Source organism: Gouania willdenowi, chromosome 22 (assembly GCF_900634775.1).
Source record: "Gouania willdenowi chromosome 22, fGouWil2.1, whole genome shotgun sequence".
NCBI classification, from domain to species: Eukaryota; Metazoa; Chordata; class Actinopteri; order Blenniiformes; family Gobiesocidae; genus Gouania; species Gouania willdenowi.
The window spans coordinates 14387085-14412237 of NC_041065.1; the positions used below are offsets into that span (position 1 = coordinate 14387085).

At 37.7% G+C, this 25153-nt stretch overlaps 1 protein-coding gene across 2 annotated transcripts in view; it reads right to left on the reverse strand.

The window, feature by feature from the left end:
• Positions 1-25153, reverse strand: part of myo10l1 (myosin X, like 1) — a 59910-nt gene that overhangs the window by 4224 nt on the left and 30533 nt on the right. Inside the window, exons 4-42 of one of the 2 annotated variants that reach the window (XM_028437569.1) lie at positions 22275-22462; positions 20711-20845; positions 19012-19136; positions 18920-18933; positions 18713-18797; positions 18446-18552; positions 17829-17958; positions 17620-17738; positions 17366-17512; positions 16518-16618; positions 16334-16400; positions 15281-15373; positions 15127-15195; positions 14961-15043; positions 12918-13020; positions 11912-11992; positions 11701-11825; positions 11481-11598; positions 11303-11409; positions 10906-11188; positions 9084-9908; positions 8748-8880; positions 7992-8130; positions 7446-7550; positions 7238-7333; positions 7052-7145; positions 6849-6904; positions 5700-5842; positions 5320-5514; positions 4999-5156; positions 4764-4884; positions 4473-4621; positions 3422-3570; positions 3139-3346; positions 2876-3012; positions 2657-2780; positions 795-1145; positions 495-671; positions 232-423 (exon numbers count right to left, since the gene is read on the reverse strand). In XM_028437569.1, the coding sequence (XP_028293370.1) occupies positions 232-423; positions 495-671; positions 795-1145; positions 2657-2780; positions 2876-3012; positions 3139-3346; positions 3422-3570; positions 4473-4621; positions 4764-4884; positions 4999-5156; positions 5320-5514; positions 5700-5842; positions 6849-6904; positions 7052-7145; positions 7238-7333; positions 7446-7550; positions 7992-8130; positions 8748-8880; positions 9084-9908; positions 10906-11188; positions 11303-11409; positions 11481-11598; positions 11701-11825; positions 11912-11992; positions 12918-13020; positions 14961-15043; positions 15127-15195; positions 15281-15373; positions 16334-16400; positions 16518-16618; positions 17366-17512; positions 17620-17738; positions 17829-17958; positions 18446-18552; positions 18713-18797; positions 18920-18933; positions 19012-19136; positions 20711-20845; positions 22275-22462 (5832 nt within the window). Of the gene's footprint in view, positions 1-231; positions 424-494; positions 672-794; positions 1146-2656; positions 2781-2875; positions 3013-3138; positions 3347-3421; positions 3571-4472; positions 4622-4763; positions 4885-4998; positions 5157-5319; positions 5515-5699; positions 5843-6848; positions 6905-7051; positions 7146-7237; positions 7334-7445; positions 7551-7988; positions 8131-8747; positions 8881-9083; positions 9909-10905; positions 11189-11302; positions 11410-11480; positions 11599-11700; positions 11826-11911; positions 11993-12917; positions 13021-14960; positions 15044-15126; positions 15196-15280; positions 15374-16333; positions 16401-16517; positions 16619-17365; positions 17513-17619; positions 17739-17828; positions 17959-18445; positions 18553-18712; positions 18798-18919; positions 18934-19011; positions 19137-20710; positions 20846-22274; positions 22463-25153 lie in introns of both variants that reach the window. The other variant, XM_028437568.1, reaches the window with a different exon arrangement.

Consider the following 25153-nt stretch of genomic DNA (forward strand, 5'->3'; position numbering starts at 1 on the left):
TGCAGTACTGTGGGGGCGGGGCTGCTTTGACTGGGCGTGTCATAACCACTCTAGGAGCAACGCCCATAATAAAGGCATTTTTTGAATTTCCCCCTAGTGGCAGGTCAGCAAAAACCTGGGGGTGTACTTACACTTTCATAAAGTTAATATCCTCTATTTGGATTTCTACACTCTATCGATTGCTTTACTTTAGATATTTACATTGTACTGAAGGATCATTTTATTTCTCACCAGTGGTGTCTCAAAAAATATCTCCCTCTCATCCACGATGACCTTGTATGTGCACGGCTGTGAAGCTCCAAAGAAGGTGATCTGTTCATACTGGAAGGTCTCCAGTGGTTTTGGCTCGCCTCGCTTATATACCGACACATTATCAGCACTCACACCCAGCCAGAGGTCGTGAGGGAAGCCGCCTTCTTTGCACTGCAAAAAACAGGTAACGTCAATAAATGTAATCTTTTGCAATAAAAACCTTCACATTGTTGTTTTCTTACCTCCACGTCAAACAGAGTCGATCCATATCCAGGCCACTCCTTAATGATGGTCATGTATTTAAGCATTGCCTGATGCTGGGGCATGCCCTGCAGACGAGTCCACTTCTCCAACACGCTGGTCCGAGTGGCAGACGTCTCCTCCTTCACCCACATCTCCAGCATCTGCTCCTCCTCCACCTGAAACATGAGGTGATGGCTATTAACTGCAGCTGGAATTGTTTTATTTTAATGTATTGAAATGTTCATGTAGTTGCCTAAAATTCTTCAATATAACAACCTGCGGTCTCGACAATCACTGACCTTCTGCTTCTTTAGTGAACCTGTTTTGAAGCTTCTTCTGAGCGTGCCATCAAGGAAACTTGGTGTTTTCCTTTTCTCTGTCCCGGTGCCAATGCCACCCTGTCCTCCTGCTGTCCCTTTTCCTTCTCCCGCTCCTCCTCCACCTCCTCCTGTTCCACCTGCAGATCCCACTCCTGGCTTGGTGGAGTGCATGATGCGGTTGCGAAGGCGTCCGATCGGATAAACACTTCCCAGGCTCCACCCAGCTCGACCTGCTCCGTCACCATGGAGATACTGGAGACGGAACGCAGCCAGATGCTGCAAAGTCTCCTCTGATGCCGGGAAGTGGCCGTTGATCAAAGACTCATGAGCCTGTGTGTAAAATAGACATTATTTTGGTTTAGTAAGAAAACTAGAAAAAAAATAAATAAATAAACATTGAATCTGTTTTACAGTTTAATGTGGTAGTAGTTCATTTTTCCTAGGATTCAGTTTGGATCAACAAACTGTCTAATCTGTAATTTTAGTTTTAGTATATTTTAGGTATAATAACAATAAAACACCTTTCTCTTCTTATGGTTTACTCGGAGTATTGAGGGAAATCTGAGTATGCTCTAACTTGGTCTTGTTCAAGTTTTATTTCCAATTCTTCTCTTACTTCACGTATTTTTGGGTCATATTTTGTGTTTGATTTTTCTTCCAGAAACAATCTTAATTGACTTTGTGTTTCAATGAATTTGTAGCAGGTGAAATCACTACCTGTCAGTGTTGTGCTAGTTACTGAAAAAAAGTAACTAGTTACCGTTACTAGTTACTTCATTCACAAAGTAACTCAGTTACTATTTTGAATACTTACACCAAAAAGTAATGCGTTACTGGAAAAAGTGACGTTTGAGGTACTTAGAATTAAAGAATGTATTATTTATTTTGGGTCATTTGTGTCCATACAGCTTCATATTAGTGCTGTAATAATATAATAATCCACTGTTGATCAACTGCGATAAAACAACCATAAATGATGTGCATATAAAGCACAAAACAGCTGCTCCAAAATATAAAACAGTACATTTTCAGCCTTAGCACAGTAATGTAAAGTAAGCTGTGCATATTTTGATGTTGAAAATGCTTGTAAAAATAAATGTGGAAAAACTAATTCACAGCATTTTTCTCAGCTACACAATGCTAAACATATCAGCCTAATGAGCTGCTGTTAGCAGTGACTCAGCAGCAGCGACAGGCTGCTTATTTACAACAACATACCATGCAATAGTTTGGCTGACCTGTCCCTGGATAACAGTCACAGTCCGTTAAAATCCAGCCGCAGCGTTAGCTTAGCTTCACTGGTGCATCTTTTGGAGACAAAAATAATGTGCGTATTTCCACTCTGAGAAGCTGGTCCTGCTCTCGCAGAAAGATGCATGACAATGCTTCTTCTTCTACTGTTTTACCGTGTTTGGCACGGTATCCCGCAAAATATTTAGTCCCACTGTAAACAGGAAGTACACTGCAGCAAGCAAAGTAACGGATAAACGCACCATATTGTAACGGTAACGGCGTTATTTCTTTAGAAAAATATTGCATTACAATACTAGATACTGTCAAAAGTGACGTTGGGGCGGTAACGCGTAACCTGTTGCCATGTGCTAACCTGTGATAAACTTTAACCTTTTTTTCCAAATAGTTGAAGACGATTTTGGATAATGTAGCCAAAAAAACAAACATTAGAACACAACCAATTATATTAAACACTGATCTGCAATGGCCTTGTTAGTTAGAATCATATGTAAAGTATATAAAAAACTTCTGCTGATGCTTTTTGTAAATTCTGGACATATACTGTTAGTTTTGTCCTTTTCTTTGATACATTTTGCAGTGAAACTCACCTGTTCAAACATGAAAGCAAACTCCACCCCTTCTTTGGGCATGCTCTCGACATCTAAGAAACAGTACAGTTTGAAATACAGCTTCCACTCTCCTTCCTCCTCCTCTTCCTCACTGCCAGCCAATCTGAAAATTCACAGAAAAAGCCGGCACACCTGTTAAGTCCCTACACAGACCCAAACACACTCAGGAACACAGACAGGAACTGGGTTTGTCCTTGCCTCTCAAACTTGGCAAGGACATCAGCGACAATCACTCTGCTCTCCAGAGCTCGGTCTGTACAGGAATTGTGTTCGAACAAGGAAAATAGGTTCTTGCTTTCCTCCATGGCCAGACCTCTGATCAGCTTCTCCACAACCTGTAATAACGGCAAACAAGGAAATGAGTGAGTACTTTTGATTAAAAGATAAAAAGATTTGGTCTACTATTTGTATCTACTGGGTTTAATAATCATTTTCTAGTGTCCATAAGTCCATGTTTCTACCTCTCCTGCTGTGGTGTGAGAGTTAATGGAGATCTTGCAGGAGCCTCCTCCGTGGCAGTACACGGTGGTGCTCATCTCCTGTCTCACCAACAGGGCGGCAATCTCTTCCTGAGACGGTACAAACTCACGAGTCTTGGTCTTCTTCAAGGATTCCCCAATGAAAGTGGCGTAACGCTCAATTTCCGTACCCGGATAACGCTCACGCACCCTGAGAGAGAAACAGATGTAAATGCAGATTTAGTTTGAATTAATTTAATGTGCTGTCCATTCTGCGGACGGTCACCGCTTGAGGTGGAAGCGGAGGTATCTGAGGATAGCTCGACTGGGGAGGAAGGTGCAGCTCATACAGGTGAGCAGGTGCCAGTGAGCTCGATTGGCTGGGCTGTATGGTTGAGGCACATGATTGGTCTGCTTTATCACCTGACAATATACCTAGAGGGAAACAATCAGATAAAAAAGATCATGTAATTATTCAGAATGCATCATCTATGTCAGAGATGGGCAACTCTAAACGTGGCGCCACAAAAATGCTCACACTTTACTTGAAGTTTTATACATAAAGCTGACATTAGCATGAATTAAGCATCATTCACTAAATTTTGACACCTTTGGAACTATTTTCTGGGTTAAGTGGAGGGATCTAGTGGGGTTAGGTAGGGTTCTGGTTAAGGTTAGGGTGACAAACAACACTTAATGACAACCTTTATGACACCTTATTCATGCTAATGACAGGTGTCAAGTCAGCCTTTATGTATAAAACTAAAAGTAAAGTGTTCCCCAAAAATGTGATTGTACCTATTTCGAGTGCCAGATTATCACCATACATGACTACATTTAGAATAATGACCGATCTGACATTAATACAGTCGGAAAAAAAAGGATTTTGCCTTTTTATAGTCATTTTGTGTGTTTTTGAAGTCATTATGTCTGTTATTGTTATTTTTTGTGTTCTTGTTGTAATTATATGAATTTTTCTATCATTTTCTGCATCCTTGTTGTTGATTTGTGCTTTTTTTGGGGTCACTTTCTGTATTTTTGTTCTTGTTTTCTGTATTTTCCAGTTTGTGTGTCTTTGGAGCTATTCTGTAATGTGCTGTTTTGTGTTTTTTTTCATCACTTTGCTTCATTAAAGGGTTGCTGTGTCTGTCTTTGTTGACATTTTGTCATTTACGAGTCTTTTTGTACATTTTGTGTATTATGTCTGGCTTTATATTACTTCCACATGTGGCCCCCGGTCCGCCAGTTGCCCATGTCTGATCTATGTGGTAGCAATGTTTAAGTTAACCCTGTGTCACATATATTTTGTCAATTTGAAACATCTTTGGAGTGTATACCTCATCCCTGAGTGGACGCAGGTCCTGACAGGTCTGCAGGATGCCCTGAATGATGGGCACTGTGTCCGCCAGCGTCTCCATCTCCTGCAGTGAGTTGAAAACCCGCACTGCCTCATCCTGTAGACTGGCATAACCCTGCTGCCTTTGTACTGTAGGATCAAAGTCATTGGGGACAGATCATGTTTAGATACATTTTGAGAGGGCAACAGAATAAAACTAAGGTCATAAGTGCTCGAAGGTGTTTGCAGTTTAGGGTTGACAGAAGAGAAAAGAAGAAAGGCTTTTTCTTACAACTGGTGACCTCTCCGTATGGGAGCGGCAGTAGAGGGGCGTGCAGAGGATGCTGTGTGTATCTGAGGATTGGGTTCCTCCTGTACATCTGCTCCACGACCTCTGGGTTCACACTGTTCTCCTGAGATCGCACCATCACAATGCAAAAAAATGGAAAATAAACATTGCAAATGCACACCGCTAAGGGATAAAAAAAACTTGATGCAGGTCGTGAACATGTAAACGTGGACTTTACTTTGATGTCTCTGATAAGCTGCAGAGTCGGGGTCTCAATGGGGGTCTTGCTGTCAATTACTCCCTGAATGGCAGCTGTCCACCTCATGGCCTCGTTCAGCATCTTAGTGTAGAGACGGTACGAATGCTTCCTCCCGTAAACAATGATGTTCCAGTAACCTGTAACAACAGGACACTCATTGTTTCTATCTCCTACAACCAACATGAACATGGTAATAAGCTCATTAAACATGATTCCGTTAATGTGGAAACTAATGAATCCTTACTTAATCCTAATCCCTGATTAAATGTACAAATCTTTTCTCCATTCCTCCCTCCTCACCTGTCTCCCTGTGCACTCGTTCATCTGGTTGAATGATGGAGCAAAGGGAGTTAAGAACCAGAGTTCCCATCTTGGAGGAGTTTCGCTCGGAGCTCTTGTAGTAATCCAGAGAGTTGTGGGTTAAAACGAACCAACGCTTCTTCAGTTTTAAGGAAGTGCTCTTAGCATTGGTTTTGATTTCCTTTTGGAGCCAGCCTGAAAGAAAACAAGTTGGAATGAGAAGAAAAATTTACCTTGTTTCAATCAAAGTGGCTGTTCAGCACAAAAAGCTCATTATCAGCACATTCTTACAGTGACAAGAGGACAGGAAGCTTCAGACTAGAAGAATGTAAACATTGCAGGAAGTCAACAGGTATGTAACTGTTATGAACAAATCTCACCTCTAACCAGAAACTCCTGTCCGTCTATCCGGGCGTCTCCCTTTGGTTTCTGCAGCAGGCTGATCCAGTGATGCATCTCCTCCGGTGTGTCGCTGTTGCAGTGGATTACACGGTTGGCAGTAATGATGACAAAGGAATTCGGCCTGCGAAGAGGAAATTCCACTCAGGAAATATTTTTTCTATCTTAAGTAAGTACAGAGGCTACAACAAACATTAACATTGGTTTTTTTTAGTATATTAACAATATTTCAAAGTAGACAACTGGTTCATTTTCAAACACAATTTTCCAACTCATTACATTTTCTGTATCTGTAGCTGTATCCATTTAGTGTTGTGATTGACAGAATCAGAATTTAACAATAGCAGATCTGAGCATATTTCAGCTACAAATACATTATTACTTAAACAAAGCGATGTCATTCCAAAAAAAAGCAGAACCAGAACCAGAACCAGAACCAGAACCAGATATGTGGGTGGGTTTTGATAATTTTATTGGACGAGTGCAGCCTAAAAAAAATGTTTTTCTCTAAAATAAAATTTCTATTGAGAGAAAACATTTTCTATTTAATCTGGCAACCTTTTATAGACTCCTTTAATAACGATAACTAGCCCATAAAAGATAAATATTAAACAGTTTGTGATTCCCCCCCCCTTTTTCCCACTTCTTTATCTTTTCTTCTCTTATTCATTCATGCCTTTTATGTGGGTATGCATATTTATGTTTATAAATGTATGTATGTGTATATTTATATGTATACATATATATATGAATCGGTTTTTGTTTTGTTTTATTTTTTAGTAGTTTGCTAACATTTGAATGCATAATCATACATTCAAGCTGTACGTTTCTAAAAGTTGAAATAAAAAGAGTTTATTAGTTTCTCAGTCCACATATTGTATGTTGGGGGGCATTAACATTGTTTTATAACAATTCATTTAAAGTGTTCATTTAAATGCATGACCTGTTGTTGTCTCAAGAATGATAAGTCATCAGTAACTACTTTCTCATTCCCTCTAAAGAAACTGGATTTTTTAAAGCTTTTATTTTGAAATATGTTCATGCGTATTGTATTCCCAAAGATATTTACCTGACCAATAAGCATATGCACAACAATAATCCTGCTTTTTTATAATAAACAGCATGCTCACCGATCAGGGTTGTCTGAGGCACAAACAGAGTCAATCAGCCCCACATCAAGAGTTCCCTGAACCAGAAACAGGAAGAGATGGAAAAAATTAATTGAGACGACAACGGTTAGTACACACCCTGACTTTTAGGGTAGTATGGAGTCAATAAATAAATCTTATTAATAATTTAAATATCAATATTAGTGATCATTTTTAGAACTAACCACAGCATTCTTGGGGTTCGCTTGTTCATGAGACATCTCCAGCAGCTGCTCAGGAGTGCACACTCTGACCTTACTGAGAACCTTGAACCATCCACTGAACAAACAAATAAAGAGTCAAATACAAGCTACAATGTACAAAATACTACATTTGGTAACGTTTCCATCACGTGCATTACGTCTTCATACCTCGCGTCCTCTGGTGACTCAGCAAAAACTTGGTACGTTCTCTCATCCGTCACAATGTTCAGGGCGTTTTCCTTCTCATGGTTATCCACAATCTCCCTGCAAAGTCACCACCAGGACATACATTACTATAAAATTGAACACTTGCACCATAATATTTTTACATTTTAGGTGCTTTTTAATTCTGCTTAAAAATGACTGAAATGTATACTTTGCTGCTTTGATGTCAATAGTTCCTTTCAGCTTCTCCTCGCTGTCGTTATCATAATACATCAGCTTATTATCTCTCAGGACAAACCAGCGCATCTTCCAGTTTCTGGGGAAAAAATAAACAACATGAGAAAAAAATAATCATAACCTGTGCAACAAAAAATGCTATGAGCTTAAATATTAAATTCACACTTTATTAAATGTAAAAAATAAGTGAGTAAACATCTGAAAACTCATAATTTTAATTGTTAACCTTTAGAGTCTAAGTTATTTGTGTGCAACGCCGTCTGTTTGAATCAGCTGAATGATTCATAAATATTTCGATGCAAAATACACAAAATCATTCCTCCTAGTTTGGCGACACAGATAAAGGAATATGAGATAGAAACACATGTTCGATGCACATTTTTCAAAGCATTTTCCAAATTCTTATTTACAAGTACATGTTATTTGTGCACTGTGAAACACATAACACTTTTCTCTACTGTTATTACAACGTATTTGTGGAATTAACGTGCAGCCTTCAATCAGTACAAACTACAACAACCTCCGTGAGAGAGTGGACAGTCCTCCTCCTTTCTTGTAGAGCCAGCCGGACTTCAGCGACTCCTGTTTGGAGCGAAACCACATGAAGGTTTCGTCTTTTAACACACACCAACGCCTCCTCCAGGGGATCATCAGACCAGCTGAGGAGAAAGGAAATAATGAAATTGTATAGCGCAGTTCATCCACAAGGCAATTCAATGTGCTTCACATGATTAAAAGGTGCAACAAAAAAGATTTAACAGTTTAAATATAGCTAAGAACATTAAAATCAGTCCTAAAAACTTTTGAAATCAGCAGTAAAAATATCAAATCAACAATAATATGATTCAAATCTACCTCTCAATCATACGCAGTATAGAAAAAGAGTGCCTTTAACTTGGATTTAAAAATGTTCACATTGGATTCTGACTTCAGCTAAAAGCATGTTTGCACAGGTATAAAGAGTTTAGGTATTCGACCAATGCGAAGAGAGAAGGCAATCTAATATTACACCAAATACATTTAAGGATAGGCATCGGCAGACCCTGGCGACTCTGAACTAAGACAAAACTGGTCTGAAAATGGATGAATGAATGGATATTTTTAAGGAAATAAGATATTAAACTGTACAGGCCCAGATTATATAAGCTATTTGTATAATATAGATTAAAGTATGAAGCTTATAGTTCTATGAGGTGGGTGGAAATACAGAAAAAAAGGGTTATTTAACTATAAAAAAAAATCGTAATAATAATAATGATCTATAAATAGTGCAAACCTTTCATGTAGAGGAAGCCATGGAAATAGGGTGGACCATTTCCATTGAGTAAAGTGACTCTGCCTCCATTACCATTTGTCACCTCTTCATCAGTGTCCATCATGCCATCATGTTCATCCTCACTGTCAGCATACTGTAGCAGCACACAGTAATCATTATCATCCTTGTATGGCATAAACAGGTACATTTGTTTATATGATCCTTTCATACATGAATGAATGAATGAATGAATGAATGAATGAATGAATGAATGAATGAATGAATGAATGAATGAATGAATGGTACTGTTGCTGCTCATACATATCTGCGTGCACGCGTGTGAGTGTGTGTCCTCACAGAGTCCGAGCTGCCTCTGTAGGACTCCATGCTGGCGTTGGTGTAGGTGGATTTCCTGGGATGGTCCTCATCCGTCACTGCTGCGCTTCCACAGTTGCTTCCTGACACGGAGCCGTCGTCTCCCGCCGTAACGGATCCTTCCTCCTCCTCCTGGTCGTAGTCCGACTCAGTGTCTGCTGGTAGGCTGTAAATGGGCTCCTCTCCGTCCACCAAGCTATCCACCATGCTAACTTTCCTCTCCGGCTCCAACTTGGCATTTTTATTTTTATCCCCGTCTCCCGGGACAGATGCACCATCTATAGGTGGAGGGAGAGGAGGTGGTGCAGGTATGCCAGGGCCTCCGTCTGCAGGGAGGGGAGGGGGAGGCGGGGGTCCAGGGGGAACTGTTCCCTCAGCAAAAGCAGGCGGGGGAGGAGGGAGGTGGGCGAATATCTCCTGATCCAAGGGAGCGTCCGTCTCTGCAGGAGGAGGGAAGTCTGGCAGGGGGATGCACTCCTCCTCAGCGTGGAAGCCTTCATCTACTTCCTCCTCTTTGGATGCACCTCCAGCTGCGTTTGCTGCTTCAGGGGACTTGGCCTCAGCTGCAGGTTTACCTCCGACTGCTCCCAGAGATGGATCCACACCTCCGAAGTTCAGCAGGTCGATGACCTTTGTGGCCTTGCGGGACGCCTCCTTATTCATTCGCTTGAGTTCGGCATCTCTGCGGAGCTGTAGCTCCTGTTTGGAGGACTCACAGAGCTGAGAAACCTCATCCTCTCTCTTCTTCTGCAGACGCTCGATCTCTCGCTCAAGCTGCAGGATCTCCTCCATCTGACGGGCCTCATCCTTTAAAGAAGAAAGAAAGTAAAGAAGGGAGACTATTGAATCAAAGATTGCTCAGTGACATTTGTATTTTACTCTTTTATCTTCGGAAAAACAAAAAACTGAACAAACAAGTCTTAATTGTCTAACTAAACAGCCGGAAAGGTGTAGATTGAAGCAAAAGCTTGTACACACACTTACTCCATCACAAAAAACTAAACAAGGCTCTCTAGATAATGTAAAAAATATGTAATAATAACTAATGTTACTAGTTTTACAATACACATTCAATATATATCCTGTTTTACATATACAGTTTATACATGCACATCGAACATATATACATACAGTATATAGCTTCACACATTTACAAACACAGTACATATATACACATACATGACATGTACATAATATTAAAAATATACTATTTAATAATTACTACACAAATGTAATCAATTACATTTTAAATATAAAATATAATGTGGCAATATTTAAATTATTAATATTCTCTATCACAATATATACCTTTTATTAAGTATTAACATATTTTATACCATTATATATTATTGCTATATTATTGCTGTGGTAGGTAAAATTGTTGCTCTTCTTTCTTATACTTACTAGTAAAGATATATGATATAAAAAGCTTTTTAACGTTGTTTATGTTGGTGCTTTATTTTATTTCATCCTATAGGCAGTTCCATAATTTAACCCCTGCTATTGTTATACTCATTTTTTTCAATGTTCTGACATATTGCATCTTGAAATGTGGTTCTTCTCTTAAATGATTTCCCCTTCTCGCTCTCGCTTTATACATCATTTGGACAGTTTGGAGTTGGATGAGATCTGGGAGTTTTTAATCTGGTGTTTTTAAGAATAATCCATTTGTGTATCAGCCTTAACATGGTGAAAGTTTGCAAAAACACTCCTACTATTAATGTGAATCATTGTCATATTTTTCACACTTTTTGTACCCTTTCAAAGTGCTGAAAAAGAAAGGATGTGCATTTAAAAAACTTACGCTTTCCTCTGAAGACTTATCTGCTTTCTCTGCACCCTCCTCTTCCTCGTCCATTTCACCTGGTGCTTTCTTCTCTTCCTCCTCTTTCCTCTTTGCTTCCTCCTCCTTCCTCTTCTTCTCCTCTTTGAGTTTTCGCACCCGAGTGCGAGCCACCTGCCCTCGTCTGTGCTTCTGCAGCACCAGCGCAGCCGTGCGCTGCTTTGTGAAACGTCGACGTTGGATGTGCCTCCGCAAGTGTTTCTGCAGGGTGACGATGCTGACACGAACACGTTTGAAGTGTTTCCTGAGGGTCAAACGGACACGATAAGAAATATTTAAATGTAGCCGACAAACCTGCTTTGCTTTTTGAGAGGGTAAAATGTGACTCAAAGTGGTAAACATTATTATGGGCTCTTACTTTGCAGAGAATGTGAGCAAATGTGCTCTAATCATCATGGCAGCTTGGCGGCGAATCTCGTCCCTGTCTTTCTCCAAACGATGCTCCAAAGACTCTTTCATAAATACCTACAATTCAGAAGCAGAAAATATAAGTGGAATCTTTAAAAACTAAAAATCTAAAAAAGGAAAATTCTGACCTTGGTTTTGCCTAATTGCCACTCCTTCTTAGTCTTGTCATATTTATACAGAAGGTCAGTGGTTTTCTTCTTATCATCTCCTGCTACAGGCACTTTGTCTTTAAAGATGATCTTATAGCTGCAAAAGAAACAAATGATGGAGGCACGATATTCCACTACGCAATATCAACGTGCACAATACACTAAATAGATTAAATGAATCGTGATTCAGAAATATTACCGGGTGAAGAAATCTTTAAAGGTTCTGCGAACAGGAAAACCAGCACGTCTGATCTTCACTGTCTCCAACATCCCAGAATACCTGAGCTGGTTGAGGACGACTTCGGGGTTGAACACGTTTGGGTTCTACAGTGTGAGGATCAGAACATTCAGCTGACACGTATTTACATTGCATAGCATGCACTTAATGAAAGGAATCCACATAAACCGACCTTTTCCATGTTGGGTTTAATGCAGCGGATGAAGAAAGGGTTGGACACACTAAGGGTGGCCATGAGGGCATGAAGGGAGTCCTGAGAAATCAATTAAACCTATTATATGCATACAAATATATGACAATGCAATTTAATCACACAAATATTAGACTTGCCTTCATTTAAAATGCTGTACTAATATCAAATTTAATCAAGTTAGATGAGGCTTAATAGTCAATTTTTGAATTTGGATTTTATTTCGACAGTCTTCAGAAAAAAAAAAAAAAAAAAAAAAGCAGAAATCACCCAAAAGGGTGTAGGTTGAAGTTTATACACACCTACCCCATCACAAAAAACACAACAAGGCTCTCTAGATAATATACCATAAAAAAAATATTATTTAGGAAACTATGATTACTATTTTTAGTAATACACATTCAATATATATTCCACACAAAGTTTTAGAGATACAGTTTATACATGCACATCAAACATATATACATATACGTACACACATACACAAACATATACATATACACATGCATGTAAATTACATACACATAATATGAATATTATATTCTTTAACATTTACTACACAAATTTAATCAATTCATGTTTAAATACAAAATATAGTGTGTCAATATTTCAATTCATAACATACTCCCAATATATACCTTTTATTATGTTTATTGAGTAAGTATTAATATATTTTATACCATTATATACATATTATATATTTTTGCTGTCCTAGGTAAAATTGTTGCTCTTCTTTCTTAGAATTACTAACAATATATGATTTAAAAAGCTTTTTAAACTGGTTTATGTTGCTGCTTTGTTTTCAATCCTTCATCCTTTAGGCAGTTCCATAATTTTACCCCTGCTATTGTCATACTCATAATTTCAGTGTTCTGGCATATTGCATCTTGAAATATAGTTTTCCTCTTAAATTATTTTCTTCTTCTCTAATGGTAAACGGCTTCTTCCACTGAGCGCGCTGTGCAAGCGCATTTCCTGCATCACTCACTCTGAACTGGGAGCTGACGGTAGGTTTACGTCTGGCTGTTCCCATCTTCTCCTCGTTGTTTCTGCTGCCAACTTTCTCAAACAGGTCGTAGATGAAGTCCAACCTGTGAAACACCAGCAGCACAAACATCGACAATACAGCAGGAGATACACATACAGTACGTGCTATGTTCAATACAGGAACAATAACTGGTTCCTATCTTTGCTACAGTTTGATTCAATACTTTTTTTTCTGCACCGCCAAAATAGAAAACTTGATATATCTTGAATCTATATATATCGCCAGCCCTACTTAGCTTTGATAACGTGCATGCATATATGTTCTTCTCTTTTTGTTCTTTAGTTCTAAATTAAATGGCAAGCCAAACCAGCAAAGACAATGTTCTGCATCTTTTGGAAAAATAAAAAGTAATTTTCAAAATAAAACATTGAGTGCAGCTGTAGTGGTGTATATCACAATTAAGTGATTTTATTTTGTCCAAAACACCTTAGAGAGAAATGATCAGAGCAAATAGTGTCTCTGGATGGCATTACTCTGTCACCCAGCACCACAGTAAAAAACTTAGATGTTATCTTTGATACTGACTTATCCTTTAATTCTCATATTAAGTAAATCTCAAGGACAACTTTCTTCCACCTCTGTAATATCTCTAAAATCAGGAATATATTGGCCCAAAGTGATGCTGAAAAACTAATCCATGCATTTGTTACATCTTGACTAGATTATTGTAACTCTCTACTGTCAGGATGTCTCAATAACTCACTAAAAAGTCTCCAGTTAATTCAGAATGCTGCAGCTAGAATACTAACAGGTACTAACAGCAGAGAGCATATTTCTCCAGTATTGGCTTCCCTTCATTGGCTTCCTGTAAAATCTAGAATAGAGTTTAAAATCCTCCTGTTAGCATACAAAGCTCTACATGATCAAGCTCCTGTATATCATAGAGACCTGTTAGCGCCCAATCGTCCAGGCAGAACACTCCGCTCTCAGTCTGCTGGTATTCTGGATGTTCCTAAAGTGTCTAGAAGTAGAACAGGAGGTAGAGCATTCAGCTACCAGGCTCCTTGCTTTTGGAGCCAGCTCCCAGTCTCAGTACGGGAGGATTGCTAAAGCGTATAATAGTGTTAACCTTAACGACTAGGAACAAAGCTCTAAACCTAAAAATAGGAATTAAAAAATAAGATTATTTAGTAGAACACCAACACTATATTCAAACATAATCCATCATCTACACAGAGCTCTCATGGGTTGCGCTGGGTGAAGTCCAGTCAGACAAGGTTGTACTGGGTTGTAGCCAAATCCCCACTTCTGAACCTCGTTGTACACCCATCACATTGCCCACACTGCTTACACACCATTTACACTGCTGTCCACCCCATATTCATTCTAATTCCACTCACACATAGTTTAGCACCAGGTGTTTTCATCCAGGCAGACCTGCTAATAGTGTATCATGTTGTTCTGCAGTCAGTGCCTTCTCCCCGCCCTTCTCTCTCTTTTCTGTTTCAGGTGTCTTGCAGATGGAGTTGACAGTTCCTGACCTGTGATTCACGACTCAACTAGTCTGGGACACTCTGATGTTCTATCTCTATATCCTGTTTTGTTGGTCCTTCTGTCCACTAACCCCAACCAGTCGACGCAGATGGCTGCCACCTCTGAACCTGGTTCTGCTGGAGATTTCTTTCTGTTACAAAGGGAGTTGTTTCTACCCACTGTCGCTAAATGTCTGTTCATGTGAATCTTATTGGGTTTGTTCCATCTAGTTATGAATTTTATATTTTGATATTTTGATGGCGCTTTTAGATGACTTTGTTGTAATTTGCGCTCGATGAATAAAGTTGAATTGAATTTAACTGAATTTATTTATTTTTATTATATTTTTTTTTATCTATGACAAAAATAAAAATAAATCAAAAACATTTGATCAACTCCCACTGTTTCAGTCACACTACAGCAGAGACTATAATGCATTGTTTAAATTTGGCTAAAATAAAGATCTAAAATGTAGATTTTAAAGATTAGGTGTCAGTGTCTACATTTTACCTGCTGTCTTTAAGCATGTTGAGGATATCGTCTCTGAAGGTGTCTCTGTTCTTCTCCAGCACTCCTTTAACATCATACAGGACCTGAACAAACCACACACTCATGAATGTGTGCGTTAGGTGCATCAGGAGGCGTTTTGGAAGCTACTCAGGCACACATTACTCACCTCCCCTGCATAATGTTTGATGCCAAACTGATGATCAGCAAGTCTGGGCTTTACATAGTAAGGGTTTGTCTGCAGGAAAACCAAATCCTATTGAGACATCTGACACTGTCGGGAATGAAATGAACGCACCAAAGCATAAATGTTAATAACTCACAGAATGTCGGCTGTGAAGCTTCTCCAGCAGCGTGAAGTCTGTGCCTTTCGGGAAGCGACTCTCTTCATTCACCAGTGCCAACAAGCCCAGTTTCTAAAAAAACAGGGGATAGATTTACTTTTTCATTGATTATGATTTATGAGGATGCATGAGATTATTCAAAAGCTGATAAAGCACGAACACTGGACAAGAATAAGTAAATCAAGTCTGACATGAACCAAACCGTGAAAGCTAAACAATTGAGTAACATGACTTGATTTTATCGATCAAAAGCACAGCAGCTAAAGCACACTTTTTAGCTAGTATTAGTGTAAATATAGTTAATGCTTACCGGTATATCATATATTCAAAATACTCAACATTTACATAAATATACCTTATAATACAGTGCTTCCCAACTAACATCACTTTAATGTGTGTGCACCAAATAATGAGACACACATATGAGCCGATCTGAGAAAATAAATAAATACTTAAATACCAATATGGAGAGTTTATAGGTGAGATAACACAGAATACCACAGCAAGGCCACAAGAAATAAGGAATAGTGACACAATTTTAACAGTCAACATTTATTTTACTAGTTGTAATAAAATAAAAAAATCAAACATTAAAATTAAAGAAGTGCAGTTTTTAAATCAACTTCCAAACAATTTGATAAAAAGAACAAAAACGTAAAAAAAAAAAAAAAAAACTGTAAACAAGTATATAAAAAACAACTTTTAGTTTTTTTTAGTCTTTTTAATTATTTTTATTTACAGAAATACAGAAAGTGTGTCCTATTCAATAAAGGATGTGTAGTTTTATGATCAATTAGGACAACTGTATATTTTAAGTATTGTTGGCAACCCTCGCCAAGGCCCACCTTATGCAATAAAACCATAGACAAAATGAGTATAAATGTATATTTGCGGCGTTACTTCGCTACCTAGTGACCTCTACTGACATGGACGATTAGGAAATTCAAAAGTACATTTTCACATTACATTTAGTTAAAATAATACACTTTAAAAATAAGAAGACTGAAGAGGAAAACTGTCGACATTGTTTACCTTCTCTATAAGGTCAAGACACTCTGCATTGTCCATCCAGTCAATGGCGTCCCACTGAACACCCTCCCTGTAAAATACATACATTTATCCACAAGAAAAAGCACTGCAGTGTGCATTTCCTGTTGCTGCAGAATGAATTGTATTTAAAAAATCACTGGACATTTTTGGACAGGTATACATTCACCTGTTGTACTCAAGCTGCTCCAGAGAGAAGATGTGCTTGTTAAAGTACTCCTGAAGCTTTTCATTGGCGTAGTTGATGTTAAACTGCTCAAAACGATTGACCTGCAGTTATGGAGACACAAGCTTGGTAAGTGTACTTGTCCTCCTGGCTAGCTGGACAACGATGCTAATTTAATAGCTATGGCTGTGTTCAGAATGGCATACAAACTTACTACACACTCAATGAGTATACACTGTCTACTCTATACTATTAGTATGATTAGTACGAAGACCGTTACCACTGAAGTAACCTTCCAAGTTTCCCAAGATGCATTTCAAACCTACTGTACAATGACAAAAACCGAAAGCAAACTGAGGCTAAATATCTCCTTTAAAAGTTCTGAAAACATTTTAAGCGAGAAATTGACCAAGTAGAATAACAACATGTGGTCATTTGCTCCATAAAACGCAGAAAACACATTTCATGCTGACATTTCACCAAACTTCCAGTTAACTTCAAAATAAGAGCCCTATTTACAAAAGGGTTAAAAACGAATGGAAGACAAGAAGAGATGTTTGAGTTTTAGCTTGAAGCTTTACATTCCAATTGCAATGCATCATTGGGCAGTTGAGTATGAGTAGTGTGCCCACTGTGCATACTTAAAAAAATGTCCTGATATAGTATACATCCGGGTATTTCTCGCATACTCTATCTTTGCATACCATCTAATGTGAATGCACTACACACTCATTTTGGTGTCAGACTTATGAGTAGTACGTTAGTATGCGATTTTGAACACAGCTAATGACTGGAGTAACGTGCTCGTTTTACAGAATGACCACCTGCAGCGGAATAATCATAGCCCTGACCTCAAAGTTCTCAAAGCCGAAAATATCAAGGATGCCAATGGATTTGAAGTTTTCTTTTCCTTTGATCTTCTGATTTATCTTGAGGATAATCCAGGAGAAACACTGGGAGTATAAGGCCATGGAAACCGAGTCCCGAGAATCCACAGCCTGCAACAAAGATAAGAGCAAAGTTAAGATGGGTGTGTGTGAGGAGGCTGAGACGAGGCCAAGAATAACATGAGAAGAGGGATGTGTGTGTGTGTGTGTGTGTTAACCTGCTCAATGGTGAGTGGGGAACAGATTTCCTCTCCTCTGAGGATTATAGAGCGCTGAGTCAGGACTTCAGAGAGCTGGAAGGCATCCAGACCTAATAGCTCACTGGCATTACTGACCACTGGAAACACAGACACGGAGAGTTACACCTCTGCAGAGCATCCATCTCAGCTTAACAAGATCGTACTCAGATTCACGCAGCAACACGAACCTTGCTTTGTGGTGATCTGGGCTCCTCCTGCTGTCATGAACTCAACGTTACCCAGCTGTAGGACTCCAGACAGCAGCTTAAACATGTCTCTGATTTCCTCCTCTGTGAACTGGAGGACCTTCAGCGCCTCCTGAACAGCAACCAGCACAGAAAGGAGAGAAAGTTATTTATTCTTACATTTTTCCCATGTATTAGTAAACCATAGCTCAAATTTCAATATATACATATTTTATTATTATTATTATTATTATTATTCATTTATTTCGAGCTAGGCAATAAAACAAACACAAACAGGGTAGGGCAAAAAAAAGGAGATACATTCTGTGCAAATCAAGTCTGTATCTGGTTCATGAAACAAGATCTAAAGGCTGGATTCTCTCCATTAACTCAGTATTTTGGTCCATTTGTTTAAACATGTTGTAGTTTCGTGATTATGATAGAAAACAAGAGTTTTGATGAGTGGTAAAACAAACTACGTTAGTTTTAGTTCAACTCAAAGAATTGTACTCACTTCATCTGATTCAGATCAGCTTTATTGGTGATGCTTAATCAGATTTTCTTGTCGTTAAATTTCATTCACTTACAGAATATGAAGATTACAATAGCCTCTAACTTACCATGACACTATTATATACTTCTTTATCATTTAGACTCTTGTCCTTAAGACATCCTGCTTGGCTGAGGTAGTGGAAAGATTCAGCAGAATCTTCAAGGAAGTATTGGCCTGGAAAATCCAAAATATCACCATTTTATTTATATATTAAGCAATTTTGTAAAAAGGCCTATGTCTGCATCTTGATTAGTATATTAAAGCCACAATGTAGAACATTTCAAAACGGCTACATCTGTATAAACTAAAAAAAATACACACTGATTGTCCTTACTTTTATGTTCTTTGTTAGCACCTGCTAGCAGAGCGTAGAAGATGTGGTAGTTTCTCTCTTCGGGGTTTTGTCGAACGACGCGGTTCTGCACGGAAAACAATTCATGCAGCACAGACACGATGAACATCTGGCTGCGACTCACGATGTAAACATGAGAAGTAACCCTAAAAATATAAACATGTCATAAAACCATCCCGATATACACACCTTTTCCAGCAAATCTGAGTGTTAAAGAAAGTCAAGGAAAAAGCAAACAGATGACGACGTTTCTCACGCAAAATGTATCAACGTGAGGATACAGTCGATGACACAGCCTCCTTGGATGTTGCCGCACTCGGAGAAGTGAAGCTGGATGAACTTCCCAAAGCGACTGGAGTTGTTGTTGTAAACAGTCTTAGCGTTCCCGAACGCTTCCATAATGGGACTGCAAGGAAAACACAGACGTAAATATAGTGTACGCACATTTCTCAGAGTTTTATGCATTTATTTCAAGTTTTGACAAATACTTCCTTCAGTTCCCACAAAATGCAAATGCTATTTTCTTAATATAATCCAATGTTTTTGATGGAATAAAGTAGCATGCACAGTATGTGTATTGTCCTGCTGTTAGCGCCTCTCTGGCTCCTTCCTGCCACACTGAAAGGGAAAGGACTTTTGTGCCTTTGTAGATGTCCCCCTTTTTGTTGTTATCCCTCTTGTATGTAAAATATAAAATCATTCATTACCCTAAAGCAGTGTTATTCAATCTTGGGGTCATGACCCCTATGGGGTCACCTGGAATGTCTAGTAATTGATGAAAATATGTGACTAATTACTTCTTTATTAATATTCTTCTTTTCATAATTAAAACACAACACACAAGCTTAAACAACTGTATTGTATATTTTAACTTTCTCAAAGATATTTCTAACATATAATATAACATGATATATTTTATATTTTAAATCACTAATCCTGGCTACTCTGAAAAACAAATTTGAGAAGGAAAAAGTATTTGGGGTGGCCAGAAATTTGTGATATTAAAATGGGGTCACGATCCAAAAAAAGGTGGGTAACCATTGCCTTAAAGTATAAAACATTTGTTCCCCCCTGAGTTTCATCAGAGTTCAAAGTTCAGACTGTAGCTCTCCATGCAGGTACTGTAAGCTGCAAGTATTGGAATAAAGTAAACTGTAACAATGTCTTTCTGGTGTGATTTTTTTTTTTTTTTTTAAATCATATAAGATCATGGGGTTTTTTTTCTTTTCTTTTTTTTTTTTTACACCTTATCTGCACATGCTCTCAAAGGTCAACACTGCAAGAAGTGCAATCTTTTTAATGCAGCAATGCATGTTTTGTTATTGCAGTTAAATAAATGCATTTATTTATTGTATTTTAATGCAATAAAAAATAAAAATAAAAAAAAGTGGTGTTTTTTTCTAATTGAGGGTTTTGATTAGGGATGTCCCGATACAACTTTTTCACTTTCCGATACGATACCGATATTGCAGCCTTGCGTATTAACCAATACCGATATCAATCATCACAAATCATACATACTTTAATGACTTGTTTTGTAGTGTGAAAGCTTAGAAAAGGCTTGATCAAGTGATGTTACTCAAACAGAGAACAATAGTCAACAATTCAAGTTCACTTCAGTTATTTTTTACTGTATATTTTGAGAACAACTGAGGACGGGGACAAAAACAACAAAAAATTATTGGAGCGCTTATGTCAGAGATTTTAGATGCAGTCCGATGAAATCTGATATTCGTTTTCTGGCTCATATCGGACCGATATCAGATATCATAGGATCGGGACACCCCGAGTTTTCATTACAGTATTATTATAAACCCAAACAAGATTAAAAGTGTAAATACCAGAGACCAAAGACATACTACACAAAGACCAGTCCATCAGTGCACAATACAATCTAAAACAAAAAAATAAATAAAATATTGATGCGTTGATTTCACAAGGACACATTGGTGAGTGAGGAGACGTTTGGTTCCTCAGTACCTGCTCTGAACGATGGCCTGCTCCACCCTCGTGCTCTTCTCTGACAGAGGAGTCCCAGCAGAGTTCTGGCTCATCACAGACAGAAACTGGAGCAGCAGTTTAGTGCTTTCAGTCTTCCCAGCACCAGATTCACCACTGTCACACATACATAGGAAACACAATTAGTTAAAAAAAAAAACAAAACATGTAAACACAGTTTGCTGTCCTCCTGCTCCTGCTGTGATCTCATACTTAAATTACGTGTTAGCTTGATCGTGACCTTTGTTCTGTCTCCGTCGCTGATAAAATGATTGAAATCAATACCTTTTCACTTTGTCACTTTCGTATTTCTTTAGCTATGCCCTTGTTCTTACATTTAGCACATTATCTTCCATTCTGTCCCTGCAAAATATTAGCTTTAAACAGTCTCAGCTGTCCTTTATTGTACACCAGACTCATCAACAGTCCAATGATGAAACCAAATACAGTATGTTCACCAGACTTTCTTTAGCGTAAAGCAACTCTTCAGGATTTATTCGTTTATTTATTTTATCAACAATTTGACACATGCCATGAAGTATTTGATGACGAATAATGACACACTGCTCCATGATATGAGCACGTATTCATACCTCTACTACAGACTTGCCTGTGAGCGCCCCCTGGGGGGTATATACATATTAAACCACTGAAGTTTTATTTTGAAAAAGACTACAGTTTACCAACATTAGCTGGCAACTATTTGTTGGTTCATGCTGACAAAGCACAGTGTGTTTTTACTGGTAACTACTGGTAAATTAAATGAGAAGAAAATGTAATTTTGTGTACTTTCAGTCGATAAAAATTTTGATTATATTATATATTTATTTACATTCATTTCTTGTCGTATGGATAAAATCCTACCTTACCTTGTTGATTTCATGTTTTTATACCCTGTGTAATGTTTTTATTGGTGATTTTTATTCCTGTGTAATGTTTTTATGTTTTTTTAAAATGGTTTAAATGTTTTTGGTTGCACTTTTTAATGATGTGAAACACATTAAATTGCCGAAAATGTGCAATAAATTTGTCTTGCCTTTAGTTTTTTCATTAAAATGCAAGTTTAATTAGGAATTAAGGAATTTTCCTCTCATCACCACTTTCAATGTATTTGTATTTATTGCAAAACTTCTTTTTGAATGTTTGTCTACTTTTTGTATTTTGTGGTGTTAACGTTTTAATCAATACATGTGACTATTTAAAGGTATTCAGGCTGATGATTGGTCTTGAAGTCAGAGAAGTGGGAATTGCTGCGTTAGATAGTTGTGATAGTTGTGTATATATATATATATATATATATATATATATATATATATATATATATATATATATATATATATATATAATAAAAAATAAAAATAAAAAGTAGCATTTTTAACATTTGTAAATATTTGATTTTAAAATCTAAAAAAATATCTCCTGTAAGACGTTCCCTAAATTTCTGAAAGTTCTAAAAGGATTTATCATAATATGCTCCAGCATTCCACAATCCTAATCTAGGATAATCTAGTTTAGAATATGTACTGTATATCTGAATGAAACTGACCTGATAAGGACACACTGACTGTCATGGCGTTTCCAGATGCAGCGGTAGCATTCATTGGCCACAGCAAAGATGTGCGGTGGAAGTTCACCGAGATGGTGCTTAGAGTACAAGTCCACCCTCTCCAGATCGTACAGACCTGCGATCTGTTTATAAGGATTCACAGCAGCCAGAATGCTGCCGATATTTGTCTGAAAGCAGAAAACAAAACACACTTTAGTTTAAGTTTGTTAAATCATGAATTGAAAACATTTTTACACTACCATGAATAGAAACACACATGATTGCACTGCATTTAAAGCAGACTTGTGTTGTTCATACTAATCTGAATAAAAGGACACATCAGTGTGTAAGATCCTTCTTGGAAAGCTGAAGTCCAAATCATAAAATCATATTTCTGCTGAAGGAAGAAGACGGTCATATCAGCTGGTCATTTTAACTCTGTCTTTGCATTTGATCGATTAAACACGTGAAACTGTTTGGAAATACACACAAATAATGATGACACAGAAAGCTGACCTGCACACATGAGACATTTTTTTTTTATGATCAGCTTATGGAAAATCTGTGTATGCACAAAATTTCATCACCTAGATTAGGTCATAGCCAGAGAGCCTGTCTGCGGTGGGTTTTCTGGTAATCTCTTATGTATGTCATTTCTTCATCGTTAGATAAAGACAAAATGAAAAATAAATGTGGTTGTTGGTATTGATATTGCCCTTCCATTGTAATGATATTTAAAAAGCAGAGAGAAAGAATTGTAGACTAAAATAAATGATTTGGCCAATGCACATACTGTAGATTCACATGGTTTTATTGCAAGGCTGGTATGCTGTATTTAGAATTTTAGCCAACGCTAACTTTGATCACGTCCCTGTCATGACCTGAGGCTGGTGGAATTGATTTATGCTTCTTCCTATATAATTATTCAGTCGCGTTTAAGCTATTTCCCTTTACAATGACTGAAGTTATGAGTTCTAGTCCTGGTGGAGCTCATTTTAAATTTGTGTTTTTGCTTCAGTCCATGTTTTTACCTTATTTCCTGACTTATAGGCTACGTCCAGACAACAGGTTTTAGATTTATTTTTTTAGGTGTGCTCGTACAAAATGAACATGAAATGCAACTTCTATCAGTTTAGACATTCGAGTATGAACTGAATGCGACGCTGAAGCGATGATGAGCAAAAGGGGTCCTGAGGTAAATATTTATTTAATGCCACCAATGAGGTTTTGTTTTGGCAGGCACTCGTTTTTTTATTTGTTTGTTTTATTTGTCTGTGAAGAGTCTAACTCAAAAACAAAATGACAGATTTGAATTAATCTTTTAGGAAATATCTGAAATGAGATTAAACTTGTGGAGGGGATCAATACACTGATTCTGGATCAGTTTAAAAAAAATCAAGGATTTCCTATGTTCAGCTCTTTCAGCTGATTATTAAGTACCTTCTGCTGGTGACTGAGTGCCTTTAAAGTGTGAATGATCAGAATTATTGATCCAGATTACTGTGAATATCTGGCAAAGATTAGTTTTGTCGCCGGTAGAGATTTGTGCTTTCTTAGTGATATTATTAATTCTTACTCTCACTTTCCTTCAACCGTCCACTTTTCACTCCATCCTCAGCCATGGCGTGTCTTTTTTTTTTTTTGCCCGTCATTCTTCCTGGAACGCATTTCAATGAGCTTGGATAAATGCAACCTGTCCATTCAGACAGCAGTCACATTGCAAAATATCAGAAGTATTGGATTTAGGAGCACATATGAAAAGTGTGTTCTCTCCTTACTGGAGGTCAGGTGACGCAGTTCGTATTTCCCTCTAAAAGCCCTACATGTGCAGAAGTTCCAGGCAAATGTAAAACTCATTAAAAAATCATGTGCAACGATGCTGATGTAAGCACATTAGTTTCTGTTCAGCGCTGCATATCCATCATATGCATTTATATTGTTTTATTGAATTACTTACACCGCTTAAAAAAGGAACATTTTAAGTGGATACGAATGGTGTGTGATGATTAAATTCCTAACTCAGAATATCTTAAGTGATCCTTTGATCCTGTAACCAGTGCTGGTCAATTAACAGAAGGATGAAGGAGAATGAAGAGGATCCACCAAGTAAAGCAAGGCCCAGAAAGGCAACTAATGCAAGACTAATAAGCCAAGGACATAAAATGGAATGAACATGTGAAAATATTAATGGTGTTTGTTTTTGTAGGTTATAGATAAAGACACCCATGAATAAGAAGACTGGTTGTCATTATAACTCGCAACCTTTTCCTAAATGTCCTAAATCTAAGAACTTAGATGTATACATCAGAAAATATTATCACATCAGAATATAAAATTACTATCTTAAACGGGTTCTCCCTTTGAAGATACCTCGAACAGAGTGGAAAAAAAAAAAAAAAAGCACAAGATCAATAACTCCGGAAAAAACATTTGCAAACTTCTCATTTTCAAACTCCATCAAGGTATTGATACCTTGAAGCCACACACCGAATGTAGTTATACTACCTTAAACGGTTTCTAAGAAAAGTTGTCCATTTGAAGATACCTTGAACAGAGTAAAAAACCGGAACAAGGGCAATAACTCCGGAAAAAATAATTGTGCACTTCTCATTTTCAAACTCCATCAAGGTATTGATTTCCTGAAGCCACACACCGAATTTGGTTATCCTATCTTAAACAGTTTCTGAGAAAATCTGTCCCCTTTAACTCAGACGGACAGATAATAATAAAGCCAATAATCTGTAATCAATCTGTATAATATGGACAAATGTCGAACATGAAGTGTTTTAGTAGCAAAATGGACCAAAAACAGTAAAAAACAAAAAGTAACGCTTTTCCATTGGTAGATCATCATATGCAACTAAAAAACATTAGGAAAT